The sequence below is a fragment of the Panthera leo genome, chromosome A2 (assembly GCF_018350215.1).
Source record: "Panthera leo isolate Ple1 chromosome A2, P.leo_Ple1_pat1.1, whole genome shotgun sequence".
NCBI lineage: Eukaryota > Metazoa > Chordata > Mammalia > Carnivora > Felidae > Panthera > Panthera leo.
The window spans coordinates 154,923,682-154,951,665 of record NC_056680.1 but is presented as its reverse complement, the minus strand read 5'-3'; the positions used below and the strand labels follow the sequence as shown (position 1 = coordinate 154,951,665).

Sequence of the window (27,984 nt, the reverse complement as noted above, 5' to 3'; positions counted from 1 at the left end):
CAAAGAAATCATTGCCAAGGACAATGTCAAGTAGCTTTCTCCCTATGTTTTCTTTTAGAAGTTTTACTGTTTTGGGTCATACATTTAAATTACTACTACATTTTGAGTTAATTTTTGTGAGTGGTATAAGATAGGGGTCCAGTTTCATTCTTTTGAATGTCATTATCCAGTTTTCCCAACAGCATTTATTGAAGAGACTGTCTTTTCTCCACTGAGTATTCTTGCCTCTCTTGTCAAACCATAGTAAGTGCAAGGTTTATTTCTGTATGTTTGATTCTATTCCATTTATCTATTTTTATGTCAATAGCATACTGTTTGGTTACTATAGCTTTGTGATATAGTTTGAAACCAGGAAGCGTGATACCTTCAGCTTTGTTCTTCATTCTCAGGATTGCTTTAGCTATTTGGGGTTGTTTGTAATTCCATGTGAATTTTAGAATTGTTTTTTCTATTTCTGTGAAAAGTGCTATTGGGATTTTGACATTGCATTGAATCTATAAACGGTTTTGTGTAGTATGGACACTGATAATGTTAATTCTAATCCACGAACATGGAATATCTTTCCATTTATTTGTGTATTCTTCACAATACACAAATTGGTTAAATTTATTCCTAAGCATTTTATTGAGTTTTGATGCTACTGTGAATGGGATTGCTTTATTTCTTTTTTAGATATTTGCTGTTCATGGATAGAAACACAACTGATTTCTGTATGTTGATTTTGCATTCTGCAACTTTACTGAATTGGTTCATTCTAATAGTTTTTCAATGATACCTTTAGGTTTTTCTACATATAAAATCATATAAACTGTAAACAGAGACAATTTTACTTCCTTCCTGATTTAAATATTTTGCATTTCTTTTTCTTGCCTGACTGTTCTGACTAGGACTTCCCAGTACTATGTTAAATAGGACTAGTGAGAGTGGGCACACGTCTCATTCCTGATCTTAGAGAAAAAGCTTTCAAGCTTCTACCATTAAGCATAATATTAGGTGTGGGCTTGTCACACATGGCTTTATAATGTTGAGGTACATTCCTTCTACACCCAATTTGTTGAGAGCTTTCATCATGGAAGGAGGTTATATTTTGTCAAAAAATTTTTTTCTGCATGTATTGAGATGATCATATGAATTTTATCTTCCATTCTATTAATGTGATGTATTACATTTATTTATTTGTGTATGTTGAATCATCTTCACATCCCATGGTTAAATCCCACTAGATCATGGTGTATGATTCTTCCAATGTGTTGAATTTGGTGTGCTAGTATTTTGTTGCAAATTTTTGGATCTACATTCATGAGGGATATTGACCTATAGCTTTCTTGTAGGGTTCTTATCTGGCCTTCGTGTCAGGGTAATGCTGGTCTTATAAAATGAGCTTGGGAGTGCTCCCTCCTCTTCAATGTTTTGGAAGTGTTTGAGGAGGTCTTGGCGTTGATTCTTCTTTAAATTTTCAATACAATTCACCAGGGAAAACATATGGTCCTGAGCTTCCTTGGGGCGGGAGGGATGATTTTTTTATTACTAATTCAATCTCCTATTCATTATTTATCTGTTCAGCTTTTCTGCTTCCTCATGATTCAGTCTTGGTAAGCTGTATGTTCATAGGAACTTATTCATTTCTTCTAGGTTGTCCAATTTGTTGGTTTATAATAGTAGTCTCCTGTGATCCTTTGTATTTCTGTAGTATCAGTCCTAATGTCTCCTTTTTCATTTATAATTTTACTTATTTGAGGCTTTTGTCTTTTTCCTTAGCAAGTCATTTTGTTTATCTATTCAAAGAACCAGCTCTTAGTTTGGTTGATCTTTTCTGTTGTTTTTCTGGGCTCTGCTTCACTTATTCCTCTTCTGGTCTTTTGGTAACTCTGGACTTAGTTCTTTTGCTAGTTCCTTGAGGTATAAAGCCAGGTTGTTTATTTGAGATTCGGCTTCTTCTTTTCTAATGTAGGTGAAATGCATTCACTTAGAAATGCATTCACTGCCTCCTGCAGGTTTTGATATGTTATGTTTCCATTTTCATCTGTTTCAAGATATTTTAAAATTTGTCTTTCAATTTCATCTTTGACCCATTGGTTGTTTAATTTCCACATATTTGTGGGTTTTCCAGTGTTCCTCCTATTATTGGTTTCCAGTTTCCAAAGAAGACATACAGATGGCCAACAGATACATGAGAAGCTGTTCAACATCATGTGTCATCGGGGAAATGCACATCAAAACCACAATGAAATATCACCTCACATCGATTAAAGAGAAGAACAGTGGTTATCAAGGGGCTGGAGGATGGGAGAAATGGAGACGTGTCAGTCAAAGGATACAAACTTCCAGATACAAGATGCATATATCCTGGTAATCTAATGCACAGCATGGTGACTATAGTTAACAATACTATATCATATACTTGAAAGTTGCCAAAAGAGTAAATACTAAATGTTGTCACCACAAAAAAGAAATGGTAATTATGTGAGGTGATGGAGGTGTTAACTAATCCTGCCGTGGGAGTCATTTCACAACACTTAAGTGTATCAAATAAAACAAGCAAGAAAGATGAGGGTTTAATGGTTTTGAAGATGGCACGGAGAATACAGAACGCATTAATTGTGGCTCAGATTTGGAGGCTGTACTCCTAGGGATATAAAACTTTTGAGCTATGAGCTAGCATCATACCCTGGTCCCAATGGTGTTGTGGTTCCTCGAGAAGGGGTAAAAGGCCCCCAGTTGCATCCAGCGAGCACACATCTCATATTCAGCATCTTGAAAGAATCCACAAATATCTGCTCCTGTCTGAAGCAAGGTGGAATAAAACAAGCCTGTTGGTGATTTCTGAAAGATGTTACAACCTGCTTGGGGATTAGAAGTGACCCCAAAGACACTTACATAAGATATGCCAAAGAGGCTGAACTCCAACATGCCTGCAATGAGACCACAGCTGTGTCAGAGGCAGTACTCGTGATCTGCCTTTTTCTCCCCACTCAAGAATCCTTTACCAAGACTCCTAACCCCCTTTCCCACCAGCAGAAGCCCCTTGGGATAAGCCCACACACCAATGATAGACTTCTTCAGCTGGTCCCAGGCAGCTGTGTTGTCTCCCAGCCAGTGACCTGCCCAGCGGCCAGAAGAGGGGAATGTGGAGCGGGTGATGACAATCCCTCTCTGTCCCGTCACCTCCTGCACAGCTCTGGATGGAGGGGAGCAAGGAGGTGATATAGGGGAGATTAGGGGAGGAAAGGCCACAGAGCTTCTCCTCCCGGGGTTTCTGAGCATGAGGCATGGTGACAAAATATCTCCTGCATTACTGGAAGAAATACAGAAATCTGAGCCATAATGGCATCCTCACTGACTGACCCTGGATGATAGAGAGAATAATAAGTTGTGCCTTTACATAGTGTTTTACAAAGAACTTTGTAGTAAACTTACTGGATCACCTAAAAATAACAAGTAACCTTAAAAATAACAAGTAGTAACAAATAACTACGTATTTACTAAGTACTAAGGTTTGATATTTGGGGAGGAAGACGGCAAATTCCTTTAGAAGGCTTCTTTAGAATAATTCTTCTTATTCATTGACTGAGCTCACAAAATGGGATAGTGCTAGTTCAGTAGACCATCAGTTGGCTCTCCAACAAGAAATAGAAACGAACAAACAAACCCAACAGAGATGAGTCACTTATGAAATAAAGGAAAGAGATAGCCAGTCCTCTGTGTTCCCTTCACCTCTTGTAATTAATCACGGCATCAGCTGCTCTGTGTGATCATTGCCTGGGTCTCCATATGTGCCTCCTGCACGAGGACTATCAAGTCTCCCACCGGCAGAACCATGTCTTGCTTAAACCTGTCCTTCTAACAATGCCTGGCTCCATGCTCGTGTTCACTTAATAAATAAGAATTGTGACCCAGTCATAATTAAAATCTTAACCCTTGAGAGGGTGCATGAAAGGAAAAGCAGAGCAACTCTATCAGCCACTGGCTGGCCCTGCGGGTCGTGTGGACCAGAGAAGGGAGAGGGCCACTCACTCGTAGGTGGGTCTGGTCTGGGCCCATCCGTACAGGCTGTGCACGTCATAGTGTCGCACCCGTGAGCCGTCTGGCAGGATCTGCTGACTCTCCATGCACAGGGTCTTGCTGCTAAGGCCCAGGTCCCTGGACTCCAAATCTGAGGAGAAAGAGCTAGTGATATAAATGTCATGCTCAATCCTCTTTACCCCTGACCTCCCTTTAAGGGATTGGACACTGGAGCTTAAGACTAATCTGACCCCTACATGGGTCCCTCTCCTCCTTCCTCCCCAGGGACAGGGGAATGTGCACGGTTCTGAGCTGCAATGGAGCCCACGGGTGTTTTCACAGGAGCAAAGTTCTCCAGGAGTGAGCAGGGGCAAGGGGGAGAAGACAAAGCTGCCAAACACCTGACCACGTGACAGGATGTAGTCTAAGCTTTTTTCTTGTAAATCATTTCAGGTAATTCTTATCGTAACTCTATAAAAAGAGAGATATCACTATCTCCCTTTACAATTCAAACAGGTGAGATTTGGAAACATCGAGTAATCTGTTGAAGGTCATACAATTCATAGTGAATCTAATTTCTGGAGCCAAGATATGAACACAAGTGTTAGCGCCAAAGTCCAAAGACTCCACGATAAGGGGAAGCTGTTACTTTCCCCCCACTGGTGGCACAACAAACTCCCATGGAGGGATTCACACAAGTCTGAAGAATTAAGAAACTTAGTTCTAGAATCCTTTGGGGACATCACCACTGTTAAGTTTTTTTCGAACAAATTTGAGAAATTCAGCCAATAGGGTCAGTAACTTGTACACACACTCAACTGGGTAAAGTGCTTGATATGTGCTAATCTTTGGCCCCCTAAAAACCACAGCACCATGGGCGCCTGGGTGGCTCAGTTGGTTAAGTGTCCGACTTCGGCTCAGGTCATAATCTCGCAGTCCGTGAGTTCAAGACCTGTGCTGGGCTCTGTGTTGACAGCTCAGAGCCTGGAGCCTGCTTTGGATTCTGTGTCTCCCTCTCTGTCTGCCCCTCCCCTGCTTGCACTCTGTCTCTCTTTCTCTCTCTCTCAAAAATAAATAAATATTAAAAAAAAAAAAAAAACACAACACCAGTTAAGGTGTGCCCTGAACAGTCAGGATAAACCCTGGCTGCCGGGCCCTTGCAGAGGTCACTCCTTGCAGCCCAGACTCTGCCAACAGAGAAGGCCGAGGGCTCTTACGTGGCATATAGGGAGGGTGGTTCAGAGTGGCGTCCTTGCAGCCTGGGGGCACTGCTCCATTCACAAAACTCGCCGGCTCATTCATATCCTAGAAATGTCAAACACAGATACATCTTACTTTTTAAAATCATCACATCCCTGCTAAGTGAAATAAGCCATACAGAGAAAGACAGATACCATATGGTTTCACTCTTATGTGGAGCCTGAGAAACTTAACAGAAACCCATGGGGGAGGGGAAGGAAAAAAAAAAAAAAAAGAGGTTACAGTGGGAGAGAGCCAAAGCATAAGAGACTTAAAAACTGAGAACAAACTGAGGGTTGATGGGGGGTGGGAGGGAGGGGAGGGTGGGTGATAGGTATTGAGGAGGGCACCTTTTGGGATGAGCACTGGGTGTTGTATGGAAACCAATTTGACAATAAATTTCATATATTGGAAAAAAAAATAAAAACAATTAAAAAAATAAAATCATCACATCCCGTCAACTCAGACACAAGGAAGCAGTGAACAAATCATTAACCTTCCAGCAATCCTGGAGATACCAGCCCAGGGAGACTCATCAAATCCAGCTGAGAATTGACTAGAATGATCAATTAAGCTCTCCAGAATAACTGGCTAGAAAATTAAAAAAAAAAACAACAAATCCTCCCTCAGGGTATGAGGCAAGGCTCAATTCCAAGAAATTCCTTAGTAATCACCTTGGTGTTTTACTGGAGGAGCTGCAATCAGATATGTCCAAGGTCTTTCTTGGATGATTATTATCCCTCTTAATTAAAGGTCATGATCACATAAGATCAGACACACAAAGACAGAAAGTCACCTGTCCACATGGGCACAGACATAAACCCACACACTTACAATCCACATGCCATCAAACTTCAAGCTCTTCTCTGGATCCCGTGGATTGGTATATAGTTCTCGCATCTCCCTCTTCCACCATGTGGCAGTTGAATTACGGAAAAAGTCTGGGAAGGCCACGTAAGCTCGGTATTGCTGTAGACATTAAACATAGTGGGTTTGTCCACCAAAATGATATTAGATAGCCTAAAGGCACTTCCTGAGAGCATAACTCATACACATCCTTGTACCACATGGTGAGAGATAATCCAAACAGAGCCTAAATAACCTTCTCGGCTTATTTGAAATATAATGAGTGCACAGAAGAGACATTAGCATAAGTTAGACACCTTCTTAGCATTTGGAAAGCATCCATGGACTGTCTTCCTCTTTGTATCAACATGAATGGTAGCAGTCACTGTCTCACGTGTTAGATGGTTAACTTTCAACTTCTGTCCTGCCATTGCCTAAGCACGCCTGGCCATAGGATCACTTTTCGCAGGAAACACAGAGAGTAAGCTGAGGGTTGCTGGAGGGGAGGTGGTTGGGGGGACGGACTAAACGGGTGATGGGTATTAAGAAGGGCACTTGTTGGATGAGCACTGGGTGTTATATGTAAGTAAGGAATCACTAAATTCTACTCCTGAAACCAATACTACATATATGATAACTAACTTGAATTTAAATAGATAGATAGATGGATAGATAGATAGATAGACAGACAAAACAGGAGCCAGGGAGAGACTACAGCTTGAAACAGTCAACAGGCTGGAAAGAAACATCCAGGTGCTCTCCTGTCTCATTCTCACTGGAAAAAGGAGATGAGGGAAAAGATCTCTAACTAGTGGGCAACTGTTTACTACAGTTGCAGAATCACTTGAGAATTACAGTGTCAAGTAATTTAGGAGGAGCTAAAGGGGAAGTTTAACACTACCCCCCCTTCTCTTTGTCTTCCTCAAATAATAAAAGCTTCCTTTTTGTCTTTTTTTAAAATTATTTTTATGTCTTTTTTTATTTATTTCTGAGAGGGAAAGAGAGAGACAGAGAGACAGAGACAGAGACAGAGTGCAAGCAGGGGAGGGGGACAGAGAGAGGGAGACACAGAATCCGAAGAAGGCTCCGAGCTGTCAGCACAGAGCCCAATGTGGGGCTCAACCCACAAACTCTGAGATCACGACCTAAGGTGAAGTCAGATGCTTAACCAACTGAGCCACCCAGGCGCCCCTAAAATCTGTCTTTATTTTCACCTGGAGAGTGGATCGAAAGCTTAACTATATTGTAAGGTTTTTGAGAGCATCTCAAAACTCATTTTATTTTTATACTCATCTGGCTGGTCTTTGCACCCTCCACAGTGCTTAGCTTAGAACCTGACATAAAATAAATGCTTGGTGCATAATTGTGAATTCACACCACTGAGCAGCAGCAAATATTCATAAATTTCTATACAGCCCATGTTGCTTGTGATGGAAGTGTATGGTCTTTTGTATGTCCCAGTAAATAGGTTCCTCTGTGCTTCTCAGTGCATTTTAAGAGTTAAAGAGCTAAGTAATGCTGGTGGCAGAGGGGGTAGGTCCTGAGGGGGGACCACAGAAAGAGGACTTAGTTTAGGAAACCTCCAGTTCTTGCACACAACAGACAAAAGGCAAGTAGGAGCCCATATCTCTAGATAAAAGGCAAAAAAGGAACACAAAGCAGATAACAGAAATGGAACAGAATGCAGGGGTCCAGCTCACAAAGTAGTAAGAGGTAGTGAACCACATCACTGAGAATGCTTTGAAAGGGAGGCACCCCAGAGATGCCTTCTTGTTAGAAAATAGAGGTAGAAATGTGGAAACAGAAGAAGATAACTTTTCACCAGAAACAGAGGTCCAGCTCAAACAGGGTTAGAAACATGGAGTAGGGGTGGGGGATAGAGGACTAGGGTAAACAGAGTCAATACCCACCATGCCAGAGTCATAACTGAATCCCATATGGGATCCAAGGGAGAAATTTGACCAACTCAAATTCATTAACTTCACTAAAAGGTGCTCTGATGATTCTGACCCATGAAATAAATGTTTTGCCATTCCCCAAAGCTGTGGCTCTGTCTCCCTCCTTCTTACTTCCACCCTCACCTTCCTTGGTCTCAACTCAGGATGCACTCACCTGCACGCCTGGCCATAGGATCACTTTTCGAGCCCACTGTGTGTCTGCTACCAAAATGCAATGCTAAGGCCTAATCCTAGCCTTACTGAATTAAATCTAAGCGCCAGACTCAGAAATCTGCTTTCCACAGGCTTCCTGCTATTTGCATGTTTGTTTGTTTTATACTACCCTCAGCAGAGCCTGACCTGGATATCAGGAGCTTCGCCCCCATTGGCCTCATGAAATGGGTTTCATTAATATAAATACTCATAATTATTCTATCTACCGAGAATCTCTTATGTGCTATCAAATACATATCATGGCCCCCTAATGGAGTGCTTCTTATGAGAGACACAACTGGCATTTGGGGCAGGAGACTTCTTGGTGGAACATCCCCCGCCATCAGAGCTACGAGCATCCCTAGTCACGTCCCACTAAATAAATGCAATTTGGTGTTCCCCTTGTAATAATCCAAACTGCCCCACAGATTTCCAAATGCTTGTGATGGCTGATGAAATGTGGAGCTTGTATGGTGATAGGCAACCTCTTCATTGCTGAAGTGGGCCCTTTCCTAGTATAATGATTTAAAAGTCATGGTACTGGTATAAAAACAGATACGTAGACCAATGACACAGAATAGAAAGCCCAGAAAGAAGTCTATACATATACCATCCGTTAATCTTTGACAAGCATGCTAAGAACACACAATGGGAAAAAATAGTCTCTTCAATAAACAGTGTTAGGAAAACTGGATGTCCACATGCAAATGAATGAAACAAAACCTTTATCTTACACTACTCACAAAAAATTTTCAACCTGTTTTAAAGATTTACATAGGGGCGCCTGAGTGGCTCAGTCTGTTAAGTGTCCGACTGGCTCAGGTCATGATCTCGCAGTTTATGAGTTAGAGCCCTGTGTCAGGCTCTGTGCTGAGCCTGCTTCAGATTCTGTGTCTCCCTCTCTCTCTGCCTCTCCCCTGCTTGCTCTCTCTCTCTCTCTCTCTCAAAAATAAATAAAACCTTAAAAAGTTTTTTTAAAGACTTAAATATAAGACCTGAAACCATAAAACTTCCAGAAGAAAACAGGGGAAAGCTCCTTGACGTTGGTCTCAGCAATGATGTGGGGAGATGGGGTCTGACACCACATGCATCAGCAACAAAAACAAAAATAAAAAACAGGTGGGACTATATAGAACTGAAAAACTTCTGCACAGCAGAGGAAACAGTCAACAAAAGGAAAAGGCAACCCAGGGAATAAGAGAAAATATTTGCAAACCATATATCTGATAAGAAATTAACTTCCAAAATATATAAGGAATTTACACAACTCAATAGCAAAACATAAAGCAAAACAAATAAACAGATTATGGGGCACCTGGGTGGCTCAGTCAGTTGAGCATCTGACTTTGGCTCAGGTCATGATCTCGTGGTTGGTTCACGAGTTTGAGCCTCGCATTGGGCTCTGTGCTGACAACTCAGAGCCTGGAGCCTGCTTCAGATTCTGTGTCTCCCTCTCTCTCTGCCCTTCCCCTCCTCACGCTCCATCTCTTGCTCTCTCAAAAATGAATAAAAACGCTTAAAAAATTAAAAAAACAAATACACAGATTAAAAATTAGATAGAAGACCTGAATAGGTATATTTCTAAAGAAATCATACAAATGGCCAACAGGTACACAGAAAGGTACACAACGTCAGTAATCATCAGGGAAATGCAAATCAAAACCACAATGAGATATCATCTTATACCTGTTAAGATAGCTCTTACCAAAAAGACAAGAGATAACAACTGTTGGCAAGGACATGGAAAAAAGGGAACCCTTGCATACTGTTGGTGGGAATATAAATTTGCATGGCCATTATGGAAAATAATATGGAAGTTCCTCAAGAACTTAAAAATAGAATTACCATGTGATCTAGCAATCCCACTTCTGGATATGTATCCTGAATAAAATGAAATCAGTATCTTAAAGAGATATATATGTACTGTCACGTTCATTGCAGCATTATTCACAATAGCCAAGATGTGGAAATAACCTAAGCATCCATCAATTGATGAATTTATAAAGAAGATGTGGTGTGCATATGTATGCATTCATATATATATATGTATATATATATATACATATATATATATGATGAAATATTATTTAGCCATGAGAAAGAAGGAAATCCTGCCATTTGCAACAGCATACATGAACTTAGAGGATATTATACTAAATGAAAAAGTTACACAGAGAGAAACAAATACTATATGATCTCACTTATATGTGGAATCTAAAAAAAAAAAAAGTTGAATTCATAGAAATAGACAGTAGCATGGTGGTTACCGGGGGGAATGGGTGGGGGAAATGAGCAGATACTGGTCAAAGGGTATAAACTTTCATTGTTAAGATGAATAAGTTCTGGGGATCTAATGTATAGCCTGGTGACTATAGTTAAACACACTGTTTTATACACTTAAAGATTGCTGTGACTGTAGATCTTAAGTATTCTCACCCCACATAGATAAATGATAAATATGTGAGGTGATGGACATGTTAATTAACCAGACTGTGATAATCATTTCATGATATATATGTATTAAATCACCACACTGTACACTTTAAATAAATATACAATTTTGTCAGTTATACTTCAGTTGTGCTAGGGGAAAAATACTAAAAAAAAAAAATGAATTAATTAATGAATTAATAAACGAATGAATGAATGTCTGTCTGCCAAGGAGACCCTGACCTTCTCTGGCCTGGCAGATTCCTGTGTCCATGTGGTCTGCCTGGACCAATAAACTTCAAGTGGCTTCCTCTGAGAAGCAACAGAGAGAAGAGGAAGCTAGGTCCTCTGCCTTGAATCCCTATCTAAGAGCGATTACAGGTAAGCACTTGTACCCTGGAGAAAGCAAGTTTTAACGCAAGGCTGGGAACTGGAAGGGAAGAGCACAATTGAGAAACCCAAAGAAGGATGAGGGATGTATAAGAGCGAAGATGGACAAGCTTGTCCATGGAAAACAAATTTACAGAGAAAAAGATCCCATTGCTAAAGACAGGGTTTGGAGACTATGTTTAAAAGGGATACTCAAAAACAAGAACAACAACAAATATACTATTTCTAGGCAAACAGTATTTCTTGGAGGGGGAAATTTCATGGGCTTTTGGAATCTGACAGCCTTGGATTTGAAGTCATCACTCAGTCACCTAAAACCATGGACCAGTAATTTAAGCTCATTGAATCCTAGTTATGCTGAGGATGATAATACCTACATCCCAACGGGGAGTAAAATATTACATGTAAAGTGACCGGCACACAGATGGGCACACAGGACAAAATCCCTCAGTGTATTCCTGGCCACACCCCCACCCATGGCATGGGGATGTCCGCTATCCCGGGTACAGCTGCACCCTCCTGGCAGTCATGACTTCACCCACATCCACAAAGGGCCCTTTACCTCCACTTGACTTTCCCAGTCTAGAGACCCGTTTACAACAACATTAGGGAAATCAGGCCACACCTGTGGAGAGAAAACTGTTCAAAAGCAATGCACTAAATAATTTATCTCATATAGTATTTCCTGAAAAATTATATACCATAGGTCCATACCATAGGGATGGTAATACTTTGATTTTGTTCTAGAGAAAAGTAGATCCCATAATGCACATATACATGTACATTCTCTAAAAATGTCAACCGTGTTGACAAATATTGACTGAGAAAATGAGACCTTCTGATCTCAGGACCCAAACGGAAAAGGCCCAAAAACAACATGCACAAACACACCAACAGTTACCCAACCCCAGGCTGGGGATTAGCGGATCACCACTCTGGTCATACCTTTCCCCAGACAATGCCGCCACCATTTGGAGCTTTGATGAAGACATCATCCTCCACACCCCGGGTGAATGCAGGATAGGGCTGTGTCTCGTTCCCAGAAATGGCTGGGTCCTGAAATCGAAGCTCAGATCAGGTGAGAAGACCAAAGCCAGAGAACATCTCAGGACAGAAAAAAGGAGAACTCTTCAAACAGAAGGGCACAAGCTTCCTCCTGAACTGTAGGGCTTCTGTGCATTCTGGGAAATACACTTTCTCACTGAACCTCAACTTCTCTGCTCATAACATGGAGGGAAACACAATATGAAGCTTCCCCCCTCACTAAGCCCATTCGCTGTCCTCAACGAACTTCACCCATTCACAGAGGGACCAACCAGAATAAGGATGACCCGCATCCCGTCGGCCTTCATGCGAGTGATCAGAGCTGGAAATCCCGCAAACTTGGGGCTGAGGGTGAAGTCCAGCTGCCGCTCCATGTAGTCGATGTCTGAGTACTGAACGTCCTGGGGGAGCACACAAGGAAAGTGAGAGGCTCCCCGTTATAAAGGCCAGGTTCCAGGTGAGAACACGCCTCTACTAACTGATGGTGGATATCAGATGTTTTTTTTTTTTTTTTTACTTTTTCTAATCCCAGGTATCAGGTATTACGTTCTGGGAAATTTTCAAATTTTCAGTTGTGAAATAGAAAAAAAAAGACGATAATGCATATCTGTCAAGGCTACTATGAGGATCAATGAAAAGGGCAGATGAGAAAGTGCCTTGTGAATGGCTGGTATGAATGATTGTGGTTACCTGCCCCAGGCGGCTGGCCCTGGGATCAGTGGTTCACTTTCAGAGAAAATAATATAATGTAACCTACCCAGTACTAATACAACTGGATGGATGGCAAATCTACCTTTTAAAAAAAATCCCCTGTAATTGCTTTAGAATATCCAATCCTGGGGGTTACCAGACACAGCTTTCTTAAAAATGAAATATTGCGGGGCGCCTGGGTGGCGCAGTCGGTTAAGCGTCCGACTTCAGCCAGGTCACGATCTCGCGGTCCGTGAGTTCGAGCCCGGCGTCAGGCTCTGGGCTGATGGCTCGGAGCCTGGAGCCTGTTTCCGATTCTGTGTCTCCCTCTCTCTCTGACCCTCCCCCGTTCATGCTCTGTCTCTCTCTGTCCCAAAAATAAATAAAAAACGTTGAAAAAAAAAAAAAAAAGGTAAACAGATGAATCCGAACCGAGACCAAGTAATTTGACCTTTTAAAAAAATAAAAAAAAAAAAAAAGAAATATTGCATGCTATACTTATCATTAATAGCAACAATTGTAAACAACAAGAAAATAGAAGAAAATTAAAAATGTAAGAAGTTCATGGGATCAATTTCTCTGACTATTGGACCCCTCTTGCCCTCGAGTGAAGGACAGAATTTGTTTCCATATGTATTTCATCAGGAAACCAGATCCCTATCTACAAGCTTAGCTCAAAGCTGAGGGAAGACTGTGCTGTACCAGCAGAGTGATGGAACGGAGGTTATATCTACACATGTGGTGGTATGGCTGAATTTGGGCCATTTTATTGTTTTAAGCAAAACTGCTGTTTGAGTAACCTTTCATTTTTATGATACCAATGATGTTTTTGACTAAATGTTTTAAAATTGTGTAGTTATAGAACCCCTGCCCCCCAAGTCAAGCAAATCCCCATACAGAGACAGCTAGTGTTGGCCATAAGATCCCAGAGCCAGTACACCACATATGGAGAACGTACATAAGGAATCTGGGCAGCCACCATCTCGTCATACAAGCTGGCAATCTCAGAGTCATTCTGGTATCCATAGCGACACAGCTGAAATCCCAAGGCCCAGTAAGGAACCATCACTGGCCGACCGATCAACTGGAAAATAGACAGAAAACTTCTTCCTTCAAAAGGAGAATCTGGATTGACATTGTCAACAAATTAATAAGAACATCTTTCCAGGGCCCCAAGCTAGATAAGCAGCAAATTCAAATACGGAGAGAAACCAAGAGGATGAAAAGCCACAGGGACACCTTGGAGAAAGCTTTCTGCTGGATCTTACCTTCTTCCCTAAGAGGTTTGGAAAATCTGATTTTACTCTGAATCCTAGAGGCATTGTAGCTTACTGGTTAAAAACTCAGCATCTAGAGGCAAAATGCCTGGCTTACCATCCAGGCTCCAATCCCTGCTGGCTAGGTGGCCCTATGCAGAAGGTAAAAACCTCTTGTTCATCACTTCCTGCACCTGTAAATTGGGGATAATACTGGTATTTGCTTCATGGTGCTCCCGTGAGGACTGGATGAGTTAATATATGTAAAATGATCCATGACACACAGTACGTTATGTGCATGCTCGTTGCTGCTGCCAAAGTAACTGTCGTGGCCCCTATGACCACCGTTACTACAAGCACCATCACTGTTACCACATCACCATCACCATTACTGTACCACCACGTACACCACCTCCATCACTACCACCACCACCTCCAACACATCACCGTTAACGTACCATTACCGCCACCACCCCCGCCATCACTGTTACCACAATCCCCACCCCCCCCCACCACCATCACTGTTACCGCCACCCCCACCCCCACCCCCACCGCCATCACTGTTACCGCCACCCCCACCCCCACCCCCACCAGTAGCACCACTAGTACTTCTGCTACTCTGCAATGCTTTGAGAGGCTGCAAATTGAATAGTTCTTGGGATGTCTTTTGTCTCCTCATTTTATAGTCTATATCTATCTTCCAGAAAGACCAACAATTCCAGTTATCATCTGAGAGCTATACTAATAAAGGTAGGTTTGGGAACTCAGAAGATACTACGTGAATACTTGATTATCAATTTAATTCCCTCCTACCTCAGTATACTGCTGAGTGACAAGCTCGGGAGTTGGCCCCAAGAACACATAAAAGTCCAGAATTCCCCCTATGGTGCGGTACGTCAAGGCGGGCAGGGGCTGGAATGTCACATCTGAAGATATAGGAAAATATCAATCAAGCTGGAAACTTCCAAGGGGAGGAATTACCCCTGAAATTCTTACCTTTTCCTTCTCCCAATGCCTCTTTATTATAGAATATGAAGAAAAAGTATTTTTACTATGCCTACATACTAGGCACTTGAAAGAAGTGAAAGTCTACAGGGTGCTACCCCTGGATTTTTTTTTTGCCATTGGGTTTATTATTATTTTATAATATGTTTTGTCATTCTGCTCTTTTCAAATTACTACTCTTACTTTAGAATAGTTTAAGACTTATGAGAATTTGCAAAAATAGTACTAGAGTCCTTTGTACAGTTCACCCAATTTCCCCCAATGACAACATCTTATGTAACCATTGTACATTGTCGAAACCAGGAGTTGACATTCATATAAAACTCTGAAGTCAGAAACAGACCTTACTCTGATTCCACCAGTTTTTACATGCATACTTTCCCCTCCACCTCCTGATTTCCCACCCTCTTTCCAAGAGACCATACAAATTTTCTTCACACTCCCATACCCCCAGGGTGAGCACTCTTACCCAGAGCTTCACCACTAATTCAAAATAAAAAGATGGTTCCCACTGGCTGACCTACAGGATTTTTGGGACTTCCTTGGTCTTGCTATCCCTTCTTACATTTTTGCCAAATAAGAGTTAACTCTTGTTACCACATGTTACTGAACTGAAACAAACAGAAAGCCTAGATAGAAAATAAAAACAAAAACACTGTCCCCAGGGTAATAATTTTGACTTTAGGGAGCAGCTAGGTCAAACACATTCTGTTTTTTTTTTTTAATGTTTATTTATTTTTGAAAGAGAGAGAGAGAGCAGGGGAGGGGCAGAGAGAGAGCGGGAGACACAGAATCTGAACCAGGCTCTAGGCTCTGAACTGTCAGCACAGAACCCAATGTGGGGCTTCAGCCCATTAACTGTGAGATCATGACGTGAGCCAAAGTCAGATGCTTAACCAACTAAGCCAGCCAGGCACCCCTCAGTCAAACACATTCTAACATTACTCAAGAATGACTGGTTCACTATCAACAATACCCAAATTATGGAAAGGACCCAAATGTCCATGAACTGAAGAATGTATAAAGAAGATGTGGTATTTATACACAATGAAATATTACTCAGCTATCAAAAAGAATGAAAACTTGCCATTTGCAATGATGTGGATGGAACTAGAATATATTATACTAAGTGAAAAAAGTCAATCAGAGAAAGACAAATACCACATGATTTCACTCATATGTGGAATTTAAGAAACAAAACAGATGACTATAGGGAAAAGGAAGGAAAAATAAGATAAAAACAGAGAGGGAGGCAAACCATGAGAGACTCTTAAATACAGAGAACAAACTAAGGGTTGCTGGAGGGGTGTTAGGTGAAGGGGTGGGCTAAATGGATGATGGGCATTAAGGAGGGCACCTGTTGGGATGAGCACTGGGTATTATACATAAGTGATGAATCACTAAATTCTACTCCTGAAACCAATACTATATGTTAACTAACTTGGATTTAGATAAAATTTAAAAAAAAAAAAAGAAGAATGACTGGTTCACAGAAATAAGAGGAGATGTTGGTGTCATCTTACCCATGGCATTGCTGTTTAGCAAGAGCACTCCATGGGCACTGCCATCCTGCTCCAGTGCCATGTAGTAGGGGTGGACGCCATAGGAATTCTTCTTGTACTGGGAGAGTTGTGGGGGAGAAGCGGTAAGAGGTTAAAAGACATCATGGCTGAGAAAGAAACTCAACAAAAAATGACTGATAAGGTCCATGCAGTGAACTAAATACATAAGAACAAAGGAGCCTGACAACAAATTGGCCCTCTGTCCAAATGCAGAATGTGACCATCTAAGGTTAGCCAGGGAAGATGAAGCATGAAGTGCACACAGTATGAGCAGAGAGAGGCAGACACAGATCCCCCAGTGCTCTCTCCTTACCCCTGGGGGTTGGTCTCGGGAGAACATCCCCCACGTGTGCCAGTTCAAGTCTCTCCGAAAGGCTGTGTGCTCAGTTTCCCCAAAGCCATAGACGTATTGGGAAGGAAGGCGAGTGGAGATGCGGATGAACATGTCATTGAAGGTAAAGCCGAGGAGCTGAGAGTCCCAACTGCAACACAAAAGGGTGTATTTGGAAAAGAAATGGGTTATCCTATTGGCTTCAAACAGTCAACACCCTGTTTGCCAGGACAACAGAACTCTTGGTCCCCTCTCCCCCCAAGAGCCCTGTTAATCTTCCACACAAACGCAAAGTCTATTTCATTAAAATGATCCTAGATGCACTTGCTACCAGCCCTGGAGCCAGCCTTCATTCTCCTATTTTCCTCTCCCACTGCCTTCCTTCAGTTCTGTCCCCAGGATGCCACATCCCATCACATGTCACCACCTCCGTTGCTACCACTCCACACCAGCCCGGGGTCCTATTCCTTCTCTCTTCTACGGTCCACTTGCTACATAACATCTGGAGCGATCCGACCACAATATGCTCCAGCCACAATGGACATCTCCTCCCTTAATATGGCGAGCTTGCTCCTGCTTCATGGCCGTGTGCACCTATTTTTCCATCTGTCTGAAGTGTTCTTCCCCTTCCCCCAGATCCACATGGGTGGATCCTTCTCATCTGAGTCCTATTTCAAATGTCACCTTCTCTGAGAGCCCTCCTCTGACCACAGTATCAAAAGCAGTCAACCCCCCATAACTCCTGATTACCCTGTTCTTTTTCCTACATAGCAGTTGTCACTATCTAAACTTCCTTATGTATATTTTAACTTAAATTATCTTTGTTATTTACCATGAATTTTTGGCATGAGAAGAGAGACCTCATCTTCTATAACCACCTAATATAGAGATAATAGATACTAACCACCCCATAAACATTGGTTGAATGAATCCCTAATATATGTAAGTGTCTAGTAATTATTGCCGGGGAAGTAAAGATTTCTCATAAGAACAGACCCAAAAGGAGTGACATATTCATAAATCTGGAAATGGATGGTGTGATGCTTTGAGCCAGGGTATCTCCAAGGACAATGGACCTGGCAGTGCATGTATAGGTAACCATCAATTCCAAATCCGACTAGGAGCTACCTACATTATAGAGCCCGTACTCTTCCGGCGAATTTCAATCCCAAACGGATTCTTCTTGATGAGGACATCATACAGCTGACCCTCTGTGGTGCTGGATGGAACCCTGGGTATGTTGAGAGGCACCGGGACTTCATACCGATTGTTGTTAGGATCATAAATCTAGGGTGAGTGGGGAAAAAAAATTAGAAAAATATAGTACTCTAGAAAACCATATCCTTAGCAGAAACGTGGTATCTTTGACACAGAGTCTGAATGCTAATATTTCTTTGTCTCTGGAAGCTCATGATACCAGGGATTTAGTTACAATATCAAAGAACAATAGACTTCACATTCTGATCTGAGTCTGTCATATCTCATTTTTAAGGCTCCTATCACAGTAACACATTCCCTTTGACATTGGTGATATCTTGGAAAAATCAGTCTAGAAATCAGTTTGGTATGTATGAATATATTATTTATTACTTTGCATGTGGGTGTATGTGAATATCTGAAAGCTACGGTGATTGAAAAAAAATCCATCAAAAACACTATTTGATTAAAATAATCATAGGTGTTCTTGCTAAAAATGGGGTCTAGATTGATTCACTGAATACCTACTCTACTCCTGCCTGATGCTGTACTGGACACCAGACACACTAAATCAAATAAGACACGACTGTTGTTTTTAAGAAATTCACATGCTCCTGGGAGGTAAAAGAAGTACCCACAATACCCGGGTGATGATATGTGCTAATGTGGAGCGATGTAGGAGTGTTGTGAGATTATAGAGAAGAAAACGCCTAACACAGTTACTGGAAGACTGAGAAGGTTTCACGAGGAAAATGCAGGCTGAGTGTTAAAAACTTGGCAGCTATTATTAACCAAACACAGCAAGGAGATAAAGTCATTTCTGGTAGAGAAATAAATGCAAAGGCACAGAGTATTGAAGCAGGGTCAAAAAGAGACAAATCCTGGGTCCCCTGGGTGGTTTAATTGGTTAAGCATCCAACTCTTGGTTTTGGCTCGGGTCATGATCTCACAGTTTGTGGGTTCGAGCCCCACGTCAGGCTCTCCAGCCAGCAGCGTGAAGCCTGCTTGGGATTCTCTCTCTTTCCCTCTCTCTCTCTGAGCCTCCCCTGCTCCCACTGTCTCTGTCTCTCTCAAGATAAACTTAAAAAAAAAAAAAAGTCAAATCCTGGAGAGAGAGCTATGGTATGATCAGGAGGTAGAGTAAGAAAGGGTTAATGCAGGAAATGCAAGCAAGTTCATTTTCTTCAAACTCATTAGGTGCCTACCACAGGCCAGTGCTTTGGTGAGGACAGAAAGATAATAGAGCATTTTCCCTGTATTAGAAGTTGTAAGGGGACTCAGAGTCCAGGTTGATAGCAGGTGGTGAAGAACGTTTTGGGCAACGCCTGATGTCTTTCATTTACTCTCTCAATAAACATCTGAGTACTAACTATATACAAGCTCTATGTCAGATTTTAGAAACACAGAGATGAACAGAGAAATTCCTGTCTTTGAGAAACTGACGATTTAGTAGAGAAAGACATAAGAACAGCCTATCACTAATCCTTAGTTGTGATGAAATCATAGGAAAAAAAGATCACTACACTTGTGTGGCTATTTCATAGACACCCTGAATTCAGCATCCCAAACTGAACTCATCTCTCATTTTGCCCAAGCCCAAGCCTTTCCCATTTTCCCATCCAGTTAATAGCACCACCATCCATATAGAGACACATGCCGGAAACGCGGTAATCATTCTTGATGCCTCCCTCTCCCTCATCACGTACTTGAAGGCATCACCCGATCCTGTGATCCTACCTTTTTAGTCCTCCCAGATGCCCACCATTCTTCTCCTTTCCTATTCCTGCTCTACACTTGGTCTCCCACGTGGATGACCTAACTGGCAGCCTCCTTTTTCACTCTTGTTCTCCCAACCACTTTCCTTACAGTAGACACCGCGATCTCTTCAGAATAGAACAGAGAGCACTGTTCTGTCAACGGTTTCTCGGTGCTCTAGGATAATGATCTAGTATATTGGGGCAGGGTTAGCTTAGAAGGGCACACTTACTTTAGTGCTCTGCAACCTCCACTAGCAAAAGTAATGGAACTGCCAACCGCCCAGGAAGTACATGATACATAGACGCACTGTGAACACGCACCTTAAACTGCACCATGTCATTCTTATGGTAGGTCACTTGCACACGGAGGGAGGTCACGGGTACCGAGGGCAGAGCGGAGGCATATAAAGAAGACTTTAATGAGACGGTAGCAGTGGCGCCACGTGAGTCGTACTGAATGTCGCTGACAGAGTACAGGTCATTGACGAAATAACAAAATGGGACCCCAGGAGAACTAGGTGCCTGAAAAGGAAAGCTAACGTCAGCTCAGTATGTGTTCCTACATTGGTCAAATATAAGGGGGCTAGAAAAGGCAATCTGCAGGGAGACAAAGCCAGATACTCTTTGGTAGCGACCTACATTTAAATTCCTGGTCTCCTTGCAAAGTAGTTATAAAAAAAAGAAAGGTCCTACTCCTGTCCCTACCTATTCTTTACAGTCAGATAAAAACTCGGGTTCTTTTGGAAATCTTTCCTTTCTATGGGTTTTAAGTAGTGACATGGGGATTGGCGCTACGCTCATGAAGCTGGAGATGAAGTGCCGTGGATTTTGGCGTGTGTCAGCGTCATCAGCAGGGTTACCTCCCAGGCACAGCCACGGGCAGCACAGTTTTCTGCAGAAGCACCACTCTCATCGGGATAACAGTCTATTTTTTCTGCATCCCTTATCTTCAGGCCCCACTCCACTGTGTATGCTTCTCCCAGGACAAGATCAAGTTCCGTGATAAGGGCGACCTGCAGGGATGGGTAAGTGACAAGGAAATTAATGCTCAGGACAAAACCCTCGCAAGATCCGAAACCTCTCTTAGGAGAGGAGATAGAAACCAGACCGGACTCTCAACATCCAAGTAACACAGCACTGGAGCTGCTATAAAGAGGGCTATATGGAGGGAGGGGGGTAAGAGAGCAAAGGTACCAACTCTATCCGAATCTTGTACATCATGTTCAGAAGAGAATTAGGGAGAATAAAATCTTCTGTGATCACCCATTTTCTTTCCTTCCCTGACTCCCCTTCCTCATCCTTACTTGGTCAAGAAGTATTTCCCTACAAGCATTTCCCCTTGAAGCATAACACACACAAGCTCACAGGGTCATACCAAATCGAGCTTATATTCTTGCCCTCCATTTTGCAGACCAGTGTCCCACCTTGGTCTGGAGTGGTGGCAAGAACACAGGAGTAAGAACATGTGGCTTGGGTTCTCATCTCCATTCTTCTGTGGAAACTTAGCCAAATTATTCTAATTCGTTGGGCCTCAGTTTCATCAAAGGCAAAACTGGGGAGTTGGCAACATCATTACAGTTCCTTCTGTTTCTAACATCCCAATATTTTCATTTCTCTAAGAGCAAATCCTCAAAGCCTAAAACCTGCTTCTTTGAGTCCCACTAATTCAAATATTTAACTTTTCTACATATTTTTATCTCTTCTTTAATTAGCAATTTCCATAGTGAAGGCTCTCGTTTGTCCAGAGCTATAAAATCACATTTTAAGGATAATCACCCTTCTTCCAGGCTCTTCTCAGACTAAATTCACCTTAAACTTCCCTGTTCTACAAATCCCATTCTCCAGAGCCTTGATTCAAGGATCATATGACACACTTTGAGAATCAGATCCTTCTCACTTTGATGCCTAAGACCCTCCCAAATCTAACCACACACTATTTGTCCAAGCTGATCTCTTCCCTATTCTAGTCATACAATACTCACAGACTAAATAATGTAAGGCTATTCTCAATCCTTAGATTGGTTTATTCTGACATCTCAACTTTGAATACGTTATCTAGGCAAATACTCTTTCTAGGAAAATGGTGCCCTTTTGTGGAATGCACGGCTAATTGCTTCCTTTATATAAGAGTTCCTTTCTTACTCACTATTTCAGTTTGGAATATTAAAGTTCCTGATTAAGGAACTTAAGTTCCTAATTAAGTTCCTTTTAATCCATATAACATAGCTGTGGCCATTCATAGGTAAGTCCAAGTCCACTGGGAGTTGCTGGCCCAGAGTTTCCTTCCGGATTTAAGGGCCTGCTCCTTCCCTCCACCTTTTCTTTCCTGCCTCTTCTTTTATTCTGCTACTGGCCAATCAACCCTGACAGCCTTGAGCCAATGAACCAACGCCAGCAGCTGACCACTTTCTAGACTTGTTATTGTGTGAGGAAGAAAATTCCAATTTGTTTAAAGTCCCATTTAGCTCAGTTGCCTATCACTTGTAGATGAACGAATCTCTACCTGATACATCATCGTTCAAAGTCCAGCTCAAACCCTGACTTCCCCAATGGCTTTGCTCAGCTACTCCATTAGGCTTTGACATTGAAATTAGGTATACTGTAACTGAGCATTTCCTTTGTGTTGCTTTGGACTGCCTGTCCCCTGCCCAGTAGTTTCATGTGTACAAATTGTGTCTCCCCACCACCCAAAATTCAAGCAATAAGAATTGCTTTGCTCTTGCATTAATTAACTTATTTAACAAATATTTACTGAGTTTGTTTTCATATATGCACTCTTCAAATGGTTTGCCCGGCGCCGTCCACATAACTAACCATATGATACAGTTGTCCTTTGAACAATATGGGTTTGAACTGCACGTGTCCACTTACATGTGCATTTTTTTCAATAAATACAGTACAGAACTGTAAATGTATTTTTTCTCTTCTGAATGATTCTCTTAATAACATTTTTTCTCTAGCTTGCTGTATTGTAAAAATACAGTTTATCATTCATATGACACACAGAATATGTGTTAACTGATAACTTATATTATCTGTAAGGCTTCTGGTCAATAGTAGGCTATTAGTAAGGATTTGGGGAGTCAAATGTTATTCACAGATTTTTGACAGTGTGGGAGGGTCAGTGTCTCCCCATGATGTTCAAGGGTCAACTGTACTTTATTTCTAACTTCATAATGTAGGCATCCTCAATATATGTTGTAAGGCAAAATGGCCAACATCATCGATACAACATTAAAGGAGAATACCAGATTTATGCATTTACTCCAAATTTGGAAGATCTCTCACAAACATGCTGACCCAGCAGCCCCCAGTCCCAGATCACCTACAGGGCCTGGAGTGAAGGAGGATGGGGAAGGATTCCTCATAGTATGGGATACCAGAGGAACTGATTACAATCTGCTCAAAAGCATCAGGTCTCATTATAACTGATGAAAAGTGGTGGGTTTTTTTTTATTATTATTATTTAATATTCTCTAACCAAATAAGCAGCATTAGCTAGGTTTATCAGATTCTTTGACTTGAAATATTTCTTTAAAATGTATGTGTTGGAGAAAGTTTTTATATCTGAACACAGTAAAAAAAAAAATGCACTTCAAATTTTTAATTAATGGGAATCCCACCTCCCACTTTGCCTTTCTTGCTTCAGCCACCAGTGGCCAGACCCACATTCCCTCTAACCCTGTCCCCCACACTCCTCACTTTGCTCTCTGTCCCAGTCAGAGAGAACAGAAGACTGAGGGGAAAATACAAGAATAGGGACGGAAAGGCCATTTTATCTGATTCCAGTACCTCAGTACCTCCCTGATCTATTCTAGCTCAGGTCTACTGCCTCCTTTTTTTTCTCTCCTAACCCTCTTCTTCCCCACTCCAGACCTCAGAATGTGCCCTGGTCCTTCAGGACCCAGGCGACCTTGGCAAGAAGCACCACCATAAGCTATAAATTCTTGATAAACTATCTCCACAAAATGAATTTTTACCTGTAGGTTAGGATCATAAGTGACATTAGGAGAAATCTGACTTGGGACACCATTGTGTTTCACTATAACATTGTTAGGCTCCTGGATCCCAAGAATTTTAATCTCTTTAAATACTAAATTATTGGGGTCTTTGTAGGTTGACTGCAAAATCTTCACATCCAAGCGGTTCTGCAAAACAATTAAGCACAAAGATCCACTGATAGATTGTCAAGGCACTCAAATATTCTGTCCTAGACCAAATACCCAAAACTGCTTTGAATACCTCTTAGCTGTCTCTACTCACATGTGCTAGAGGAGTACAAACTTATTTTAATACTTCCCTGAGTAAAAAGAGAGAGAGAGAAACACACATATGCACAGAGAATTTTTTTTTAATTAAAAAAAAATTTTTTTTAATTAAAAAAAAAAATTTTTTTTAAACATTTATTTATTTTTGAGACAGAGAGAGACAGAGCATGAACGGGGGAGGGGCAGAGAGAGAGGGAGACACAGAATCGGAAGCAGACTCCAGGCTCTGAGCCATCAGCCCAGAGCCTGACGTGGGGCTCGAACTCACAGACCGCGAGATCGTGACCTGAGCCAAAGTCGGACGCTCAACCGACTGAGCCACCCAGACGCCCCAAATTTTTTAAGAACTTATTCATTTTTGAGAGACAGAGAGAGACAGGGGTTTCCAGGCTCCAAGTTGTCAGCACAGAACCTAATGCGGAGTCTGAACTCAAGAACTGCGAGATCATGACCTGAGCGGAAGTCAAATGCTTAACCCACTGAGTCACCCATGTGCCCTGAGAAATTTTTTTAAACTGTATTTTAAAAGGCTGATGGCTTTGATTTATCCATATGATTGCTCTTTTTACTAACATGGATAATTCAATGTTGGGAGTTAAGGCATAAGTTGAAATGCACTCATCTAAGCACTGGTTGATGTATGGAATTGTTGAATCATTATATTGTACACCTAAAATTAATATAACACCGTATGTGAACTGGAATTAAAATAAAACTTAAGGGGTGCCTGGGTGGCTCAGTTGGTTAAGTATCCAACTTTGGCTCAAGTCATGATCTCACAGTTCATGGGTTCAAGCCCTGCATCAGGCTCTGTGCTGCTATCTTGGAGCCTGGACCATGCTTCAGGTTCTGTGTCTCCCTCTCTCTCTGCCCCTCCCGCACTCATGCTCTGTCTCTGTCTCTCTCTCTGTCTCTCTATCTCTCTCTCAGAAATAAATAAACATTAAAAATATTTAAAGAATAATAAAATAAAAACTTAAAAAATAGGGGCACCTGGATGGCTCGGTCGTTTAAGTGTCTGACTCTTGATTTTGGCTCAGGTCATAACCTCACGGTTTGTGAGTTTGAGCCCCACATCGGATTCTCTGCTGTCAGAGTAGAGGCCGCTTCAGATCATGTTTCTCTCTCTCTGTCTGCCCCTCCCCTGCTTGTGCCCTTTCTCTCTCACAAATAAATAAACATTAAAAAAAAAACCTTAAAAAATAATTTAAAAAATAAATTTCTTTTATTTTCAAAAAAAAAAGGAAATGTGCTCTACAGTCATAAAGGCATATGAAGCTACGAATACAATTACACACATACACAAACATACATGAGCTAACGGTCAGACAAAGCTCACACCTAAGATTCATAAAAATATGCTACTTACTTGGGTGACAGAAAACTCACATAAGAGATAGATTTTACTGGCCACAGTATCTGCAAGTGAGAGAAAGATGAGTCAACCTCTGGCCTGCCCACCCAGAAGAACAGATTTCACCCTCGTTGTACTGAAAGCTATATCCTGAGAATGGCAAGATTATAAACAGTCTCCAAGGCCAGGCCACTGTTTTCCCTTTTCCTTCCTACCTTACCCTTGAAAAGATTCCCTTCCAAGTGCTTCTAAGGCATATGCCCCAAGTGAATCTGTTTCCTAAGCTTGAGTCACAAGAGTTGTTAGTATACTGGAGCCAGGAAAATGTGCTAAGAAGCATGGCCAGAGTCAGGCACATAAGAAGAATATAGTCTCACTCTGACTCACTGGCATGGGTATGTTTCATATCATTGATATTTGTACAGAAGCGTTTTTGGGGAAGAGATCTACAGTGAATGGCAGGAACAGTCTTGAAAACATCTCTTTCAGATGCCTGTTGACAATAAAATGAGAGCCTGTATATACTGCTTGTCTGATGGAAGCATTCTAAAAGGTAGAAATGTGTTTTCCTTCCATCTGTGGTCCACCTACCACTAGCTGTGAACAGTGCAACTGAAACCAAAATCCTCCTCTTGACTGATTAACGCTGCTGTGCCTGGTGAGATTTCTCCCACGGCTGAATGGCCAGAGGATGTAACTCACAGATGCAGGTTGTCCTAACAGTACCTACCTTTAGTTTCCCCATCATCCCAGAAAAGTTCGCCTTTGGCTTCTTTGTTCTCATCTAGGGCGATGATGAGACCAAGAGGGTTCCGTCGACTGTGGGAAACAAGGTTTAGGTGGGAGATAAAGACTAAAGACTCAGAGAACTTGGCCAAAAGAGATGGGAATGTTTCCATGAGATTTCACATGGGAAAGGTTACTAGCAGCAAATGGCTTGGCTTTTCTTCAGGCACAAAAGCAAAATCAACGGGCGCATCTTTCTCTAGAATCAATAATGTCACAGGAGACAGAAATACTGCAAACATTAGCAATACACATCTATGTAGGAGGCCAGAATTTAGGTGCCAAAATCCCTGCAATAGCTACTATAAAAGTTGCTGGTGCAACTATTCCTTAGAAAACAGACTATTAGAAGAGAAAGAGATCTTAGACAATAATTGGCTCAGCCTAATGTTAGAGATGATTCGTGCAGGGGAAGTATTAATTATGCTTGGGGGGATATATTTGTTTTCCCTGCCTAAGAACCGTTTTGACTCAGAAAGCAACAAAATACAATAAAGTTTAATGGTAACTTTCCTAATTTGATTATTCGTTATTATTTCATTTTGAGAACAAAATCAAACCCTAGAGTTCTCTGCTTCATAATTTAGAGTATGAAGCACAAAACATGACTCAGAAAGGTGGTGAAGTAGGTGGGCATAGAGAAGGAGGGGGAAAGGGCCATTTCATGTGGAATCCCTCCTTATTTCACGACTCTCCTGCACTACCTCCCCGTTTCCTGATACCATTGGCCCATCACTGACCTCACGTTTTCTCTTCTTTCACATGTCAGCCCTCCACTGTGCCCTGAGCAAGTCAGGTTCTGTTATCAACCAAATCACCTGCTTTCACTCAACACACATGTATGAAGTAGCTTTCATTTGTTAGCAAGTCCAAGAGACACAAAGATAAATAGATCACAACTCTATTGATGGATGACCTTAAATATTATCAGGAAGATTAAACATATTCACTAAATAATCCAGGCAGAAAGTAAAGAGAGACACAAAAGTTGGAAGACTTCCAGGAGTGGTGGATTAGATAATCTGAAGGACACCAGACACCCTAAAAGACCCACCCAACACATGGTCTTTGAAGGGAGCTTAAGATGACCTCAGGTGACAGAAGTTCTGACTCACAACTGAAGAAATGGGCAAATCCCCTCTGGAGGGACTTTTTTTGGATCCTTAAGATCACTACATTTGAAACACACAAAAAAATTACGGAACACACAAGGTGATAAGCCAGCATGAAAGAAAGTTGGCAAAAGCAATGAAAAATAATTTGGATTCTCCAAAGGATTTTAGACAATAGAATTTCCAAATACAAGGTATAAAGTAACTATGATCGAAATGCTTAAAATATTAAGAAGATTGTGGCGCCTGGGTGGCTCAGTCGGTTAAGTGTCCAACTTCAGCTCACATCATACTGTCTCATGGATTGTGAGCCCCTCGTCGGGCTCTGTGCTGACAGCTCAGAGCTTGGAGCCTGCTTCAGATTCTGTGTCTCCCTCTCTCTCTCTGCCCCTCTTCCACTCAAGCTCTGTCTCTCTTTCTCTGTCAAAAATAAATAAACATTAAAAAAAATTAAGGAAAGAAAAAAAGTCAGCTAAAGAGCAAAAAATAATTAAAAGTATACAAAAGAGTATTTAAAAAGTTTGGAGAGGCAGCACTCCCTCTGCTGGAAGAATTGAGGAAGATA

At 41.6% G+C, this 27,984-nt stretch overlaps 1 protein-coding gene across 1 annotated transcript in view; it reads right to left on the bottom strand.

Moving 5' to 3' along the window:
- MGAM (maltase-glucoamylase) overlaps window positions 1-27,984 on the bottom strand; it is a 97,486-nt gene that overhangs the window by 16,267 nt on the left and 53,235 nt on the right. The window contains 19 exon segments of the mRNA XM_042926887.1: window positions 2,668-2,784; window positions 2,878-2,912; window positions 3,045-3,178; window positions 4,015-4,153; window positions 5,220-5,307; window positions 6,076-6,210; window positions 11,620-11,682; window positions 12,003-12,113; window positions 12,374-12,502; window positions 13,750-13,875; window positions 14,861-14,973; window positions 16,576-16,672; window positions 16,928-17,096; window positions 18,078-18,232; window positions 20,221-20,421; window positions 20,760-20,912; window positions 23,880-24,047; window positions 25,537-25,586; window positions 26,252-26,340. Of these exon segments, the coding sequence (XP_042782821.1) occupies window positions 2,668-2,784; window positions 2,878-2,912; window positions 3,045-3,178; window positions 4,015-4,153; window positions 5,220-5,307; window positions 6,076-6,210; window positions 11,620-11,682; window positions 12,003-12,113; window positions 12,374-12,502; window positions 13,750-13,875; window positions 14,861-14,973; window positions 16,576-16,672; window positions 16,928-17,096; window positions 18,078-18,232; window positions 20,221-20,421; window positions 20,760-20,912; window positions 23,880-24,047; window positions 25,537-25,586; window positions 26,252-26,340 (2,272 nt within the window).